The sequence below is a fragment of the Oxyura jamaicensis genome, chromosome 3, assembly GCF_011077185.1.
Source record: "Oxyura jamaicensis isolate SHBP4307 breed ruddy duck chromosome 3, BPBGC_Ojam_1.0, whole genome shotgun sequence".
Taxonomy (NCBI): Eukaryota; Metazoa; Chordata; class Aves; order Anseriformes; family Anatidae; genus Oxyura; species Oxyura jamaicensis.
This window is the reverse complement of record NC_048895.1, coordinates 53,142,915-53,159,623: the sequence shown is the minus strand read 5'-3', so window position 1 is coordinate 53,159,623 and position 16,709 is coordinate 53,142,915. Positions and strand designations below refer to the sequence as shown.

At 37.8% G+C, this 16,709-nt stretch overlaps 1 protein-coding gene across 8 annotated transcripts in view; it reads left to right on the top strand.

Annotated features, from left to right (window-relative positions):
* The window catches only part of IPCEF1 (interaction protein for cytohesin exchange factors 1), an 82,912-nt gene that overhangs the window by 43,777 nt on the left and 22,426 nt on the right, over positions 1–16,709 (top strand). For 7 of the 8 annotated variants that reach the window (XM_035320513.1, XM_035320514.1, XM_035320516.1 and 4 more), the window contains 3 exons: positions 7,155–7,228; positions 10,201–10,272; positions 13,536–13,597. In XM_035320513.1, coding sequence (XP_035176404.1) covers positions 7,155–7,228; positions 10,201–10,272; positions 13,536–13,597 — 208 coding nt within the window. The remainder of the gene's footprint in view (positions 1–7,154; positions 7,229–10,200; positions 10,273–13,535; positions 13,598–16,709) is intronic. The other variant, XM_035320520.1, reaches the window with a different exon arrangement.

Here is a 16,709-nt window from a genome sequence, read left to right as displayed (position 1 = left end):
CGTTAATACCCTGCAAATCCATTGACCATTCTAAACCACTGCTTGTAGTTGTTCCTCTGGCCGAGCACTGTTAAGAAAAGTGAGCTGGATGGCTAGCAGGCATTTTAGACATGATAATTGTTGGAAAGTAATTATTCTGAGGAGTAATCAACCTGAGAAGAAACAAAATGAGGCAAGATAAGGGAAATTTTGCATTCTGGAGAATGTGTGTGGGGATGAGGGGTGTGGGGAAAGAAAGTGCAAAGTTGTCTGCTTCCTTTACTTGAGTGGTCTGGTTAAATCCCTCTCTCAGGATTCAGAGAAACCATGGTCATACAGATCCCAATACTTCTATACAGCATTTGCCATGTGAATGAGCTTGTCCTTTTAGTCCATGCCTCCTTTCCTATTGTCATTGATTGCCCCAAAATAAACAAGGTTGAATAACAGGTGGCAGCCTCATACAGATTCATTTCATATACTCTGAAGAGTTCATACAGCTTCAAAATACTTCTGGCTTATATCAGTCCTGACTTCTCACCTATCACAGTACTTCTTGTAAACATGCTAGCTGGTAGCGCCTCTTTCCTTTCAAGTTTTGCTGACTCCTGTACACTATTTTTTTATGTTAAAAATCTGAAGTTTATTTGGACAACTTAAAGTACGACTTCTGCATAAATTTAGATTCAGGTGACATTTTCAGAATCACAGGGTGATCCTATTCACAGGATCTATAGGGTGTTGAAAGGAGGGGAGGTGTCCTTTGCTAAAATATGCTCTCTTAAAATGACGAGACCAGAAGCATGCTTAGTACCACTCTTGAAGTTACATCTGAGATGAATTTGACCCTCACAGATATTTTCACCTCTGGATCTGTGAAGAAAAAATATCAGTAACATATTCACTGGCTTACATGATAATTTCTTTTTACTTCAGTACCTGGCCTGTCTTTCATCTCCAGTGGCGTTAATCCTTGGTCACAACAGGGCATCCAACATGACAATTGAGTTTGTGTGTGTGTTGCAAGAGAAGGAGCCTTGCCTCTCCCACACTTGAGATGTCCCATGATGGACCTCCTAGAGGCTGAAGTGAAAGGCGGTGATGGAGGCCAGGGGCCGAGGTCAAATGAACTGGGTTATGCTGACTGCTTGTAGCTCTGCCTGACTGGTTTTGTTCCTGTGAGAAAAAAAGTATGTTTTGTTAGTGGCTGTGTAGAAAATGCAGTCAGCCAGACATTGGCAACTGTAACATAGCAACAGGGTGCTGGACCTAACCTTTTTTTTTTTCTTTTCTTTTTTTTTTTTTTTTCTAAAAGAGCTGGAGAAAATAAGGAGTGGGTGGAATTTGTAACCGAATGCGCATTATCCCAGATTTGGGTAGGTAACCTCAGCTGACATCATGTTGTCGGTGAAGTCTGTCTTGAGGATGCCTCCAAAGCTCTGGAAGTTTCTGTTGCTCAGGTTTAATTTGCCTTCAGATCACTCCACTTCAGGGTCTTTCACACCAGGCAAACTGGAGGAGGCAATGTAGGATGCTCTGGTTGACATTTGCAGACAATTGTTCCCTCAGTTTAATGTAAAATACCTTGTGAAAGCAACAGGTCAAAAATAAAAATAATAAAATACTGAAAATGGCCAGCAATCAGACACCTTAGCAGTCAGGCTTCTCACCTACTAAAAGCAAACATGAGCAGAAAAACAAATCCAAATTAGCTTTTGAGTGGCTAGCTGAAGTACTGAGAGACATAAGTTAGGGCACCTGTGGTCTCAGCACATTTGGACAGACTGCTTTGAAACATCTTCCCATATGTACTTGCTCTTTTTATGACACGCAGATATCATATGCGGCAGGGAAACTTTTATTTGTAGTATGGGCAGTCCCCCAGTCTGGGGAGGGAAAGCTGTTCAGAGTAGGAGAAAAAAAAAAAAAAAAAAAGTTTGATTTTGCAATGGAAATAGAAAATGAATGTGAGCAGTCAGACATTCCGAGTGCATTCAGGACACCAAACTCTTTGGAGAGTTGCTCTCTCTCAGTGTTTGCTTCCCTTTTTTCACTACTGTTCTCATAGTCATGTGTCTTGAAAATATGTTGAAGAGGACAGTGTGTGATTCTGCCAGACCCTTTACTGGTTTTAGTTTTTTCCTTCACCCTCATACTGAAACCTCTGAGGGAATCAATACTTCTGCATATGAAGGAGGGGTTCAGGGGGAAGATCAGCATGTATAATCCTGGGCTTCTGGCTCATCTTGTGCTTGTTGCAGCTCTGTGAATAATGTCGTATGGAAGGGGACAGAGGGCTAAAAGCCTCTGTCTTGTTAGGCCTTTAGGATAGCTCGGTTCGTTTTCAGAGTAATGTTGAAATACAGTTTTACAGGATGTGTTAATCACGGTTGTCATGGGGATTCAGCTGAAAAGAAATATAAGTATAAAATCAAAGGGTTTCAGGCTGTGATCTACTGTCACTATTTGTCTTTGTATTTTTTATTCCCCCTGCATTCACTGCATTTAAATTGGTCCTCACTCCAAGAGCTTTGCCAGGAACTGTATAATTGCAGTCTTTTAAAACAGGAATCTTTCACCTTTGAGTTATAGTAACTGCTTGCGTGCATGATACAAAGTCATTGATGTTGGTTGATTGTGTCAAGGGTTTCAGGGACCTCTGATCTAATATGCTACACAAATTATTCACAACTCTACAGGTCGTTCCAGGTCGTTCCATTGGTGTACTTGGCGGAGAGAAAAAAAAATAAAATAAAAATCCTAAATAGGCTTGAGGACTGAACTGCTCCTCTAACATCCATGAGGTCTTTTGCAGGCAGCACTGAAACACCGGGATGAAGCTATCAGGTGTAACTTGAGATGCAGAATGGAGCTGTCCTGCAATAACTGGATATTTTCATTTTACAGCACTTTTTTTGTGTGTTTGTTTTAAACTTTCTGCATCATTACATCCACTTTAAATATTGAGAAATAGCAATTAAATGATTTACTAAGTTTGCTAAAGTTACTAAATTTGTACAATATATTGAGAGGCAAGCTAAAAAGGGCAATAGCCTTTTTCATTGGGTTCCTTCAATGTTTCATTAATATATTTGACTTTTGGGGACAGAAAACATTTTTTGTGTGTGTGTGTGTTTTTGTGTGAAGTAGTTGTTTTCTTTTTGCCCTCTGCATTTGCAGAGGCAGTTTTTATTATTGAAAATATTTTCCCATAATTGAGCATAGCAAAAAAGTGTAGATTTGTATGTTAAGCTAACTTGTGTGAAAACCACAAGATGTAACAACTTATTCTTTTAACCATCCTTATTAAATAGGGAACAGGTCAAAGTCTCTTTAATTCTGAGTTTTTAGGGCTATTTTACAGCATTGCACCAAAATCTTAAGAAAGCTTGAGTGAAACGGGGGAGTTAAATAATAGTATATTTAAAATCACATTAGCAATAACATTTCAGAGAAAAGAAAATACTTATGACTTCTATAAATTTCTAATGTCTTAAAATGACATTTTTATCCCAATGATTTCCAAAATGATGTTTTCCATATGTTCTGTTCCTTGTGATTGTTTGGAATTCAGTTTTGGACTGCAGTGACACTCATAAGCTCATAATGTTTGACTGTTAATTCAAAGACTGTTAGTTTTTTTTTTTTTTTTTTTTCCTTTTTTTTTTCCCCTTCCTTTTTTTCTGATACTATAAAATGGAACTACACGTCCATCAAACACCTGTTTTCTGTTACACAGATGGCACATCTGAATTGCAACCAATAGTGCATTAAAAACAACAACAAAAAGTTGTTCCTAAAATTCACACCATTATCTTCCTTTTACTTGTATATAAAATGGAACATTATTTTTTTTCTTGCAAATTAATGTGAAATCACTGACAGAAATAATATAAAGACAGAATGTGATGCATTGAACATCATCTTCTACTAACTAGAACATGTCAGATACTGCATAAGATGAGATTTCTCTATAGTAAAACTGGTAAATGAAATCAAAGCCTACAGATTTGTCTCCCTGAGAAATTTAGAGACTGTTCCTTTAATTTACATAGTCATGGAATATATTAGCCCTTCAAGTTTAAGTTCTATCTCTGCATGAGCTGGAGCACTCCAGGTGAGTGTTCCCATGCTGAGTAACAGCATCCTGTTGATTCAGTGGCCCAACATAATCTGAATGCTCAAATGCTTGTATAAAATATTTCTCTAATGCTTGGTTTTAATCTACTCATGAGTGTCTGTGCAGCATCCTAAACAATTTACAGGATGCTGTCTTGCCATCTAGACTAGTGCACCAATAGTAAAACTGGCTGAGTGGTGATAGCATTCATAACATGTCAGCTCTTCTCTCCCCCCCAAAAACAAACAAACAACAACAAAACTAACAAAAACCAAAAACACAACTAGTCACCCAGTCTCCCACCGGATGGTTTATTGTGGGTGAGGAGGTGGTTCAATATGTTCCTTTTCAAAGTGTCTTCTGGATCTTCTGCTTTATTTTGTTTTGTTTTATTTTGTTTTATTTTATTTTATTTTTTATACTGGGCATTATTGATTGAAACTATAGAGAAGCAACTAGCATTGTAGAAGTTTCTTATCCAACAGTGTGTGTAATAACAGCTTTGATACTACATTAACAGTTTTATTTTAAGGTCAGTCTCTGGTGTATGTAGACTGATCTAGGGGACCAAATGAGAATTTCAGTGTTCCTGCTGCACTTGTCCTAGTAAATGACCACTCTTTCTGGTACAGGAATGCAGGACAGTACATTCAATATCTTCAGTACAATGCAGCCCATGAACAGAACTCCTCATTCATTCATCTCTGTATATTTGCTGTACTATGGATTTGGGGTAGAAATATTAGCTTAAGGTCTAATTGTTTGAAACGCACATATTTTAAAAACAACAACAACAAAAAAAATTATTTTTATCTTGTATTTTTTTAATATCATAATTATTTTTTTAGTCAGTTATTATTATGTCTCCATGACTTTAGTCTCACTAAATTCAAATCTGTGGAATGGAAGCAAACGATCCTCAGGCAGGCTCTGAACAAATCTGACAAGTAGAAATACAAAAAGAGAAATTTAAAAGCCCCTAATAACAAATAAACATTTTTCTGTACAAAAGAAGCAACATTACAAAATCAAAGATTTTTCAGCTCAGATGCTGATGAACATTACTGTTTCTCCTGTAACAAAAGAAAATATGAAATAAATAAATAAATTAATAAAAATACCCTTTCCACTGCTTTTTTGGTCTTGGAGCAGGCAAAACCATTTACTGGTGAAGATGTAAAATATAGACCTCTGATATTAATATTTAATGCATGTAAACTGGAGGAATTATGATTATATTGTGATTTACTGTATACAAAAGAACAGATATGCAGAGGTGCAGGGAAGCCGCCCACTGAAATATCCTTTCTGTATCCATATTTCAGTTCTAAGAGATTTATACTTTCAAGCATTAAAGCTCAAAGACTTGTCTTGATGAACATCTTTTTATAGTCTTTTCATATTCATGCATAATATAGCTTGAGATGCTGTCAGTCATCTATCTCCATTTATACTCAGTCTTTGTAATTATTGTGTATATTTTACCTGCTTTAACTCAGTGTACATTTTCAGAATTGTAATCCGGCCAGGGATAAGACCTGGGAGCTGTAAATACTTGATTTAGGAATGAATGTTTTCTATATTTTGAAAAGTACATTTATTATTATTATTATTATTATTATTAATATTATTTTTCTGAGGTTATATGCTACAGGCTTTTGCCTACCTTATTGCTCCTCTTAGGAGCCGTCCTAGTCTCTTGCAGCTGATCAGGTAAGTGTAGGTAGATATAGTAAAAAAGTTGTTTCAGCTGCAGGCAGGAAGAATGGGGATTTGGGGCCAACTGGTAACTTCAGTATTGCTGAAGCCACTCTGGTACAGAGTCTAGCTGACCTGGAACAGAGATGTTCCCCTCTCTCTTACAGAAAGGGGTGACTGTGTCTAAATAGTGTACTTGAAATGTCTGCCTGGCTTTTGCTACCTCCTGAACTATGGCAGAGAATTTTTGGAGGGAATGATTGCTGGGTGGTCAAAGTCATCTGGATCTGGTTCACGGAGTCTAACAAAGCAGCTCATCTGCGTGGGAACAGCCCCTGGCACTGGTACCTTCTCACCTCCTGGCGTGGGAGCAGCCCGTATTGCCTCTCTTTGCCTTGGTCATGTACAGGAGTAGATAGGTAACCCAACAAAATGGTCCATGTTAAAGTTACCCAGGAGAGACCCTCCTCCACCATCCTTGGGTCATTTTGGGTAACGTTTGAATTCCTATTGCTACAGACATTTAGTTTTTGAATATGCATAGATCATTATATTGGTTGCTGTTAAGCATCTGTATAACAGACATGCATGCTGTATAATGGAACATATGCTTGCTTGTCTGAGCTTGCATGTAACAGCCACACCAGAAATGATGATATAACTCTTATTCCTCCTCTCTTTAGTCACCCATCTCTTCTGGGTGACTTCTGATTTTAGAGCTGTTTTTAGAGCCAAGGTTCAGTAGTTTAATTTTCCAAGCTGTGTGCACAAAGCTTGACTGGTCTCTTTATTGAACCAGGTTGTGTGATCATGGATGGCTGCAAAGGAATTGGGTTCCCCTACCTCCCTGCTACTTTTAGTCCTTGTTTGGTCGAAACCTAAATTTTGCCCTTGACAGTTTTAGACTGGACGTGACTTATGACTTAATTGTGAATCTTAGAAAAAGATTCTGATTTTAAAACAAATAAATAGCAACAACAAACAACTCTGAGGTGAGGAGGCAGGGGAATCTATCCCAGCACTCTTATATAAGCTGAGGATCTTTCCTTCCTCAGGTTCTGTGCTATTTGGAAGTCTACAACAAATCCTAGGCTAACAGTCTCTTGCTTACACAGGACTGCAAGCTCCTGAGCTTTCTTGCATCCAGGATTTGCACAAATAATAGCTTGTGTAGGAATAGTTCTTGTTTCCAAATATCAGCCAAAACTTTGGGTGTTAATGCATCCCCATGGTGATGAGAATATATTTCACAGTATAAAAAAGCTGTCAAAAACAAGCACTTGTATGTTAAATAACATTAAGCATTGGAGTCTGATAGTTTACCAGTTGGTTGATCTGATTTATTTATTCATTGCAGGCTGAAAAGGCAGAAGGATTTATCAGACTTCCAGACTTCAGTGTGGACCGAGCAACAGAATGCAAAAAAAAGCAGTAAGTTTATCTCTTAGCCCTGGTTTTGCATTTTTTTTTTTTTTTTTTTTTTACAGTGTTGCAAAGTATTAGATCTCAGTAGTGCCTGACAATGGAGCTGTGGGGAGCTCTTCTGTGTTGTATAAATAATGGGATTTTAAATGTGTTACTGAAAGAAAACCATACAGTAAATATGCTTCTGAAAATTCTGTCAGATGTCCTCTACCAAAACTGCAATTAAAAAGTAAATCAGTATGCTTTTTTGTTGTTGTTGTTGTTCATAATATATAAGTGGCAGTCTATCTTAGATGCCTTCTCTTGGGTGGTGATTCAACAGTGATGCAAATAATGCTGCTTCCCTTTCAGTTGGGACTATTCCTTAAACTGCTGTGGTGCAACTTTGGGCTGTACTTTGAAGCCTCTGGTTGTGCAGGGAGCGAAAACCTTGTTTAGCAGAGTACACATCTAAAAATACTCTCTCCAAACTCCATGTGCAGCATTGACTTCTAGCTGCTTCTGAGCACACTTCAAGGGTTCAGAGGGGTGTTGCCGCTGTTCAAAGTTACAAACCTCAGCATGATCTTTATTTTGTCCCTCATGAGAAAACCTTCTTTGTTCTGTTTGCATGCTGTTCGTAGCCTTAGGAGTTCTTGAGATTAACTGTGCATTTGAATCCTCCAAAGGAAGGGGCAGAAATTTTGAATATGGGGAGCTCCAACGTGTTTTCTCAGAAGAATGGTGGTTGAGTCATTAAACACAGGACCAGGAGAAAATGTTGCCCTTCACTTCTGTTGCTGTTGACTGTCTGTGAGTGGGAGGAAAACACATTCTTGTCACTTACTGGACATAGGGTAAATTAGGAGAGGACTGTGAGGACTGATCTGGGTTGCTTGGTCAGCTGCGGCCCAGTCAAATAATCTGTGCTTCCACAGGACAGAGTCATACGACAAGAAATAGAAGAAGAAAGCTGCACAGTCTCAGGAAGCTGCACAGCCTCGGGGTTGGAGACAACATTTTACAAAAAAATAGACTCTGGAAAGTCTTACTGGTGGATATTCAACTAAAGCATGTTCTGGTGCTGAGACCAATGATTTAATGTACAGCTATAAGTGTCAAAAATGTAAATGCCTCTGTTGGCCAAATGTAAAGTACGTCAGCAACCTTCTAAACCCCTGGAAGTGTGGCTAATACCAGAAGTGAAGAGAGAGAGAAAAAAAAAAATAAAGCGCTTGGTTTTAGGTTTTAATTGCTGCAGTTCATAATTGCTAGTGACAAACTGGAAAGGGTATTCATCTGGTTATAGTCATTACACATTGAGGATACTGTTGGAATTGCTTTTTCACATAAAGAAAGCACATTTCACTATAGGAAATGTGCATGTAATTCAAAAGCAGTATTGTCTTAGTGAGGTGACACTGTAGTCAAAACAGATTATGTACCAATGGAAATCTGCCAGTCAAAACAATAAAAGTTGATGACTTTTCTTTCATTCTGCATTTCCAGAATGTTTGAGTTGGCTAGTTCAGTTTCCAGTGTCTTCCATCTTCCTTTGTTGTCGATTATTATTATTATTATTTTAAAATATAGGCACAGCAGGCACTAAAAGATCACTGATGTTTACATATTTTTGCATATTACATTTTTATGTACTGCAATAATCAATTGGTTGTATTAACTGTCAATCATTTATGGCAGTCCCCACCTCCATGGACCCTGTTGTCTTTTACTCAAGAAAGTCACTCTTGCACTTTGATAGAAGCTTGAGTGTTGTGGCAAAGGGTAAAAGGACTATGGGTGGATTACTGAGATATGGGAAGCTTGCTTCCTAAAGGAACTCGAACCTGTATGTTCCCCCCTGATGTGTCTGCTATGACTGTCAATATCTGCTTCCAAGTATGTTCAGAAGCTGGTGAACTACAAAGTGGTTGGTATCATTGGAACAGCATAAGTAAATTTCCCTTTTTCATTCCTCTTCTCCATTGGAAAAGACAGCTTCAAAACACTGTTAGTCTGCTAGAATGACACATAAGAAATATACATTGGCTGGTATTTAGGTGAAAGTGTTTTTTCAAAGTTGGTGTTTCCTTCTCAAGGCAGTGTTAAGAACAAGCACACTAGGTCAGACCAAAGCAGTCTAACCTTGTATCCTGCCTTCTAAAGTGGCCCAAAGTGGGTGCCTAGCAAAGATTAAAGAAGAAAAACATACAGTGCTATTTCCTTAAAATGCTCTTTAAGACGTCAAACAATTTACTGATGAAGCTTCCTGAGTTAGAAGTATGTCAGTGTATTTACTAACTTATAGTAGATTTCCACCAGTTTGAAATTATTAGGGCTGATTTAACAGTACTCATGAGGGTACCCCTAACATCCTGAGGTGGAGTTGCAGAACATAATTGTTGGCATGTCAAGACCTCCATTTTGTTTGTGTCAAACCTGCCACCTAATTGCCTCTTCGGTGCCTCCTAAAATTTGTCATGGAAACGACAGTGACGAATCAGTCACTATTCACCTGTTCCATGCTACATGTGATTTTATTGTATTATATCTTCTTTTTACCATCAGTTCTCTATGCTGTGGGATCATAGCCTGATTAATCACCCACAGAATCTGCCCCATACCTTGGGTCATCACTGACACTTACTCTGAACCTCTTTCAAGTTTATTTATTTTTCTGAGCTGGGGGGAGGAACAAAACTGCACACCGTATTCAAGATGTGGACACACAACAAACTTATGGGGTTGCAAAATGAAAAACTTAGTTTTATTCCTTTTTACATCCTTTTTTAATTCCTGTATTTTATGTTCTCTGAATACTGCATAGCCTTAGAAGACCTAAAAATAATCTTGAGTTTTAAGGAACTAACTATATGGATGGATAAGCAGATCTGGATTAATATAGTGGAGTGAATAAATACTTTAAATAATTAATTCAGCTATTTTTTCTTATGCAAACTAGTTTTCTTAATCTCTTTCTTATTTTTATTTTCTTAAAGTGCTATTAAGATCAGCCACCCACAGATCAAGACATTTTATTTTGCTGCAGAAAATGTTCTGGAAATGAACACGTAAGTAGGGAGAGACTGGCCATGTTTCATCCTGTCTCACATCTGAGAACACTCTGAAAGTTCATTCTCATTCTCTTGCTGTTAAGCAGTTGTTGTTGATGAAATTATTCTGGGTATTACCAATCTGTCATTTTTTTATTATTATTTTTTTTTCCTGATCACTAAGTAGAAGGAAACTACTGTTATTTATTCACTAATGAAAGTTGGAATCATGATCTCATTATTAGTGTGATTCTGATACTAGTCTTCCTGAAATTTGTAGATATAAGTCCCTTTCCAATACAAAAATGAACTAGCAAGTTCATCACCCTGGGAGAAGTGAGGGAAGAAAGGAAAGAGAGGGAAAAGCATTACATAGCTTTGTTCCAGAAATGATCTAGGACTTGAATATAATATTTGTTTTCAGAATAGCATGTCAATTAACAAGGAGGGTTAGAGCGATATAAATAGCTGCTTTATAAATCTAAGCGAGCATTTAATTCCCTGCCAAACTATACTGCAGTTAAACAATTCTCATGCCAGGTTAGAAATTTTGTTTCCACGAATGTATGTAGGAGCAATAATTCATTCATACTTTTTTTTTTTTTTTTAATGAAAGAAATAAAAATGGGTACTAATACTGCCATTTTAGAAACCATCAAGCTATCAGAAGTAGCTAATACTTGCTATTGGTCCACTTTGGGCCCATTTGTATATAGCTCATATTTTCTTTGTCTTTATTACTTCAGACTGCAGTCTGTTCACAATGCTATTGCATTAAAAGGCCAAAATTCAGATACAAGGCAATAAAATTTAAATGGGAAGAGAGTTCCTATGATAGATAATTCAAGATTTTAATCATGGTTGTACTAGTGACTTTTGTGTTTCTTCATAGAGCACTGACTGTTCTTCCCCTGTATAAGCAGGAGACCTCATTACTATTCACCACAACATAAAAGGAGAGATGCTGAGAAAATGTGAGACCTTCTGAAATGGCTATAGAGACAGAAATGTCCTATAGTACAGCAGTATACATGCATAGATATTTACTCATAAATCTGTACTCTATAGATATATACATGTAAATATAGATGTAAAAATGCTTTGCCATATGTAAGTTGGAGAAGTCCAGAGGCTTCTCGTGGGGAAATAACCATCTGTTTCTGTATGGCTGCATTTCCTACAAGAGCTCCTCAGCACAGTAACAACAGGTTCTTGAGGCAGGTGGGCTGAAGAGGACTGAGAATGGAGGACTGCTGGCCAGAAATACTTTTGTAGAGAAAGTGACTGTGTCTGAGAGAAAAGAGGAAAGGATGTAGGGGGAAGGTAAAGGAAAAAAGTAGAGCTAATGGGGGATGTATGAGTGTTAACAGCCAGTTTGGAGCCCAGCTGGAAATTCTCAGTGTCTTAATGACACTTTGGAAATGTTTAGTCTCATGTGAGTGAGTGATTGAAATCTACACAGGTGTCCCAGCTCTTATACCCCAGAATGATTTTCTTCAAACTCCACTTCTGGAGTAAATTTCATTTTGGCTTAAATCTAGGTAGCCTAGTGTTAGAGCAGCTTGCACTGGACTGCACTAGTCCTAATTCCTCGCTGTTGTAACTGATGATGTTTTGCTTGGCAAAGTATAAAATACATGCATTTAATACAGAAAGTACACGCATACTCACGCATATGTCAAAACAGACTAAAAGACATCTGTTTGCTTGGCTCCAGTCCCACACATACATATGCATGTGAGTGGTTCCACTGAACTCACTGGGGCATTCATGTGTGTCGAGTTACTTGTGTGCATAAATGCTTGATAGATCATGACCTTTTGCAACTCTTCATGTATATATATCTATTAAGTCACTGTGGGTTTATTAGTATAGTCATTTGCTTCATTCATTTAGTAAGTATTTGCCATAGTAGTGCACACATGAAAAGCAGATTTGTGCTGGCTAGCTCCATGAACTTACCTGGCTAAAATGTACTCAGTTACTAGTGTCTGACCTTGTACTTACTGAATTCCTGGACTTCTTAGCACTTTTTTTCTTTTATTTATTTATTTATTTTATTTTGAATAAAGAAAAACCATTCTCTTACAATTAGCTGCTATAAGAAAGTCATTAATCCACTCTTATAGAAAGAGCACTTTTTCCCCTTGATTTGTCATGTAGCTCTGTTATTCATATGACAGTCTAAAAATCCAGTTATGGTGCTACTGATTGAACAGACAAATTCCCATTGCTTCAGTAGAATCAAGATCCAACATGATGTTTTCTCTGAGTCATGAATCTTAATTCATGACCTTCCTTATTTAGGCCTTGAGTTTTAATTTGAAGGGCTTGATCTTTTTTAGTTCTTAGTTTCTTAAAATATGGATAGATCTGAATGACTTATAAGCAAGCATAGTATACAAAAAAGCATAGCCAGGGATTTTTTTTTAACACTAGAAAAATACAGCTACCTAGGAAGAGAAATAAATTTAAAGAAAAAATAACAAATAATAATAAAAAAAACAAAACCAGAAAAAATAACCCACAGTTAATAGCTTAAAGCAACACAGGAAGTGAGACTTACTAAAATCAAAAGTAATAGGGAGTTGAACAAAGCAGTATGTGATGGTCAGAAAGTCTCATTTTAAATGGCTTAGATTCTTAGGCTGTGCAATGTAGCTTTGGCTAGGGCAGCTGACACCATCCTCTATGTCTCCTATGCCTTTTGCTTTACCATGGGTGAAATATAACACCTCAACAGTGGGACTAAGCCACTGACATTGTGTTATAGCACTAAGACTTGACTTCCAGAAATGCAACTCTTTCTTCATCAGTAGTGGTTGGTGTATTTTTTTTTTTCAGGAAGAGAAAATGTCCCAGGCAACTAGTCCTGCTCACCATATACAGTCTGAGAAGAGCATAAGGGCTGTAAAACTGGGACTATGAACAGCTTGCTGTAGTACCTGCTTAACAGTGGTTCAGAAATCCATGCATTGAAAAAGAATGTTCAATCTAGTCTATTAAATATTACAAGGTGGGCCTGTGAGCTGTTCAGTGCATTTCTCCTACTGGCAACTCAGCCCTCCACAGTTCACAGTTGTTAGAAGGAATGGGAATGTTAGCATCCAGGTAACTGGTGCCTTTCTAGAAAATGCTCTAAGATATAGAAAGAAACTGACATTCAGACCTGGGGTTAAAGAAAATTGTCATGGTAAGGTGGAACACATCTGAAAAGTGAGAAACTGTGTCAAAACAGCATGCAAGTATCATTAACAATGTATTCTCTGTTCTGAACATAGATGGCTAAGCAAGCTGGGGATGGCTGTAGACCCTCAGGCACCCAATGGGAAGAACGAAGAAGGTATGTTTCTAATCTTAGTTTTAGCATGTAACTACAGAATGTCCTTCACAGTTTTTGATGGGCCAAATTTTTGTCAGATCTTTCTTTCAAATTGTCACCTTGAGTCTGCCTGCCTATTGAGCTCAGCAACACCACACTGGCACAGCAAAGTACCCGTAGTGAAAGATATACTGGTGAGATGTAGTGTCACTGAAAGATGCTTGCTGTTCTTGCGAGTGATGTTTAACTACCATCCGACAGTTTGCTGGTTTGCTAAGCTCACAAAGAACATAGAGAAACATCTGTGCTATGTTGGGTTTAGAGTTGGTAAGGTATATGACAGCAATTGTGCAATATTTCTAGCTTGGCCACATCTTGTGCAATGTGGACCTGTCCCTGACATCTTCTCCATTTCTGGGGGTTTCAACAGCAGCAATGTTGGGTGGTGGTGGTTATACTGAAGTCTATGATTTTCTTCATAGTCAAGCCCAAAAGATAGTTATGGAATGACTAATTTTTAAAGTTCCATAGCAATTTATTTTTTTTTTAATTTGTACAATGACATAACAGTACTTTTTGGTGGGAGGATACTTGCAGTCAAATCATGAATCTAGGTAGATAGCGAACAAAGAAAGTCCCTTGTTGGAATGCTTGTTAAAGCTGCTGTGTGAGGATGTGTACATTGGGAACTGATTTAAAATGAGAAGTGCTGTGGGTAGTATTGTGTTAGCAAATCAGGGGCGGACTCTGACCTGAGGAATATATATCCTCTTTTGGGCTTTTGACCCTCCTTATTTTTGTTTGTTTGTATTGTTTGAGAACAGACTGTGAAGGAACAGGCATTATGAAGAAGAAACTGGTGTTTAGAGTAATATGAATCATGCTTAAGTGATGCAGCCTATTTTGTCTAAGCTGAAATGCTCCTCTGTACATTCTTTCTACTATTTCCCAGAATGAGGTTGTGGTTTATGTCCAGGCTTCAGACATGTAATGACATTATTGATTTGCCTCATCTGGCTCTATTTTTACACTGCCATAAGAAGCAGCTTCGTACTGGTAAACACAGATACCACTGATTTGTGGTCATACAGCAAAACTCATAATTGGATTTGTTTTCAGTTCATGGCTCCTATTTTGTTCTTGTCAGGAGACTTTTTAATTCCTATATCCCTGCACTCTACCAAAATGTTTTTGTCCTCTTTGAACCTAATTTTGCATAAAAACTGATCTGTGATAATTAGTATGAGGGGCTGTATTCAGTATCGTATTGCACAGCAAGGCCTGCATAGGTAATTGCACTTGGGGAGGAGGTATCCAAACATTGTCCATGCAAAGGAATAGTTTGTTTGATGGTGAAAGTGATCAAAGTACTATACCGAAAAACATATACATCTTTTTTAAAGCCTCAGAAACTGTAGTGGATTGGTTACATTGGCTAAATTGAGAGTTATAAAACTTGACACAAAATTATGACCAACTAATATTAATAAAAACAAAACAGCAGAAAGATTTCAAAATAATTTATCAAAAACTTCAGCAGATTATCTAATTATAACATAACATAGCCAAGATTTCTTCAGTTTTTGAAGCTGGTGGGCCATCTCCCCTTAAAGAAAAGGGGCTCTGATTTGGGTGATCAAACACCTGTTTATCTTTCCATGTGTTTTGTCACATGTGCTCCGGCATCTGTCATGAGTAGAGTTCAGAGCCCCATTGATATCCCTGTGTGGATGTGCCCTTGCAGAAGCACTGCTACATTCTGCATCTCAAAAAATGCTGCCATTACTGACAGTGGCTTCTGCTCCCAGCAACCTGATTTTCCCCTCTTTCACATATGGTAACTCTTCAGGAGGGTCTTTAGTGTATCAGAAACAGCTGTTCTGTTTTGTTTGTTTGTTTGGTTTGGTTTGTTTTCCCAGTTCTTCTGCATGCCTGAAAGGGGAACCATAGAAAAATAAGCTCTTTACCAAGAGTAATTCAAGAACGCATTCACAGAGCTTTAGAAGTGACACGGGCTGTACTGCAGCCAGACCTCAGTGCTAAGATATGCCAGCAAATATTTTCAGTAAACAGAATTACAGCTATGCTATTAAAAATCCTATAGTTCTGCAAAGAGTACTGGGAGAAAGCTTCACTTTGTTAACATCTTAGAAACCTCTCCCTTGTATAAAATTGCTCTCTTACAACATTTTTTTTTTCCTTTCTCCTCTTGCACTGTGGTTATTAAACCCCCAAAATTACCTGCATGAAAAGTAAGTGTGCCAGTATTAATTTAGTTAGAAGACGTGGTAATCACAGACGATTGGATAATAATGTGGGTCTGGAAGGCTGGTACCTGCTGGGATATTTAGTAGAAGGAAGTGATCTGGTCCAGTATTTATAAGCAGGCCCCAAGAATATGATCCAGCAACTTGCTGCCTTCCCTTGTGTCTCATTTTATCAATGATTAGCACCTCATGTAATCCATTGTTAAAAAGCATCTGAGAAGTTTTGGAAAATACTTCCACCTGCTACACATATTGTTAAATAATGTGCCTGCCTCTCAAGAGCCTCTCAAGAGATACTGGGGCTCTATCAGCTTGCTTTTTACTTGAAAATAAAAAGATGAGCGGGGTGTATAGTCCTAGAGTCCTGTGTCTATGTTTATTGGTAGCTCAGCAAGTGTACCCCTGTGCCATGTGGCATACTGGTGTGAGCTACTGTGTGGTGACAGAAGTCCCCTGAGGGTGCTTTATGGTTTTCAAATCACCATATGAGCAATCTTTTTTTTTTTTTTTTTTTTTTTTTTTTTTTTTTTTTTCCCAAAATCATAGCCAAAGCCTGTTGCCAGCTCCAGGATAACTTAACTTGCTGGTTACAGAGACTATGGGACAGCATGGGCTACTTGCAACAGGTCTCCCTAAATTATGCACAGGTGATGCAGCCTTTCTTTTAAAGGTTTTTAAGGGAGGAAAGAAGAACCCAATTTTATTTGTGAGGCTATCTACTGCACTGCCACCTAGTGTTTTTTGTTTGTTTTGTTTCCACCTAAATGAATAATTAAAATAATATGAGAAGGCTGCTATGAAGCAATGGAGCATTACCATAAGTGGGTTAATTTTCAGTGTCATAGACACTGGCATGTTACAATATG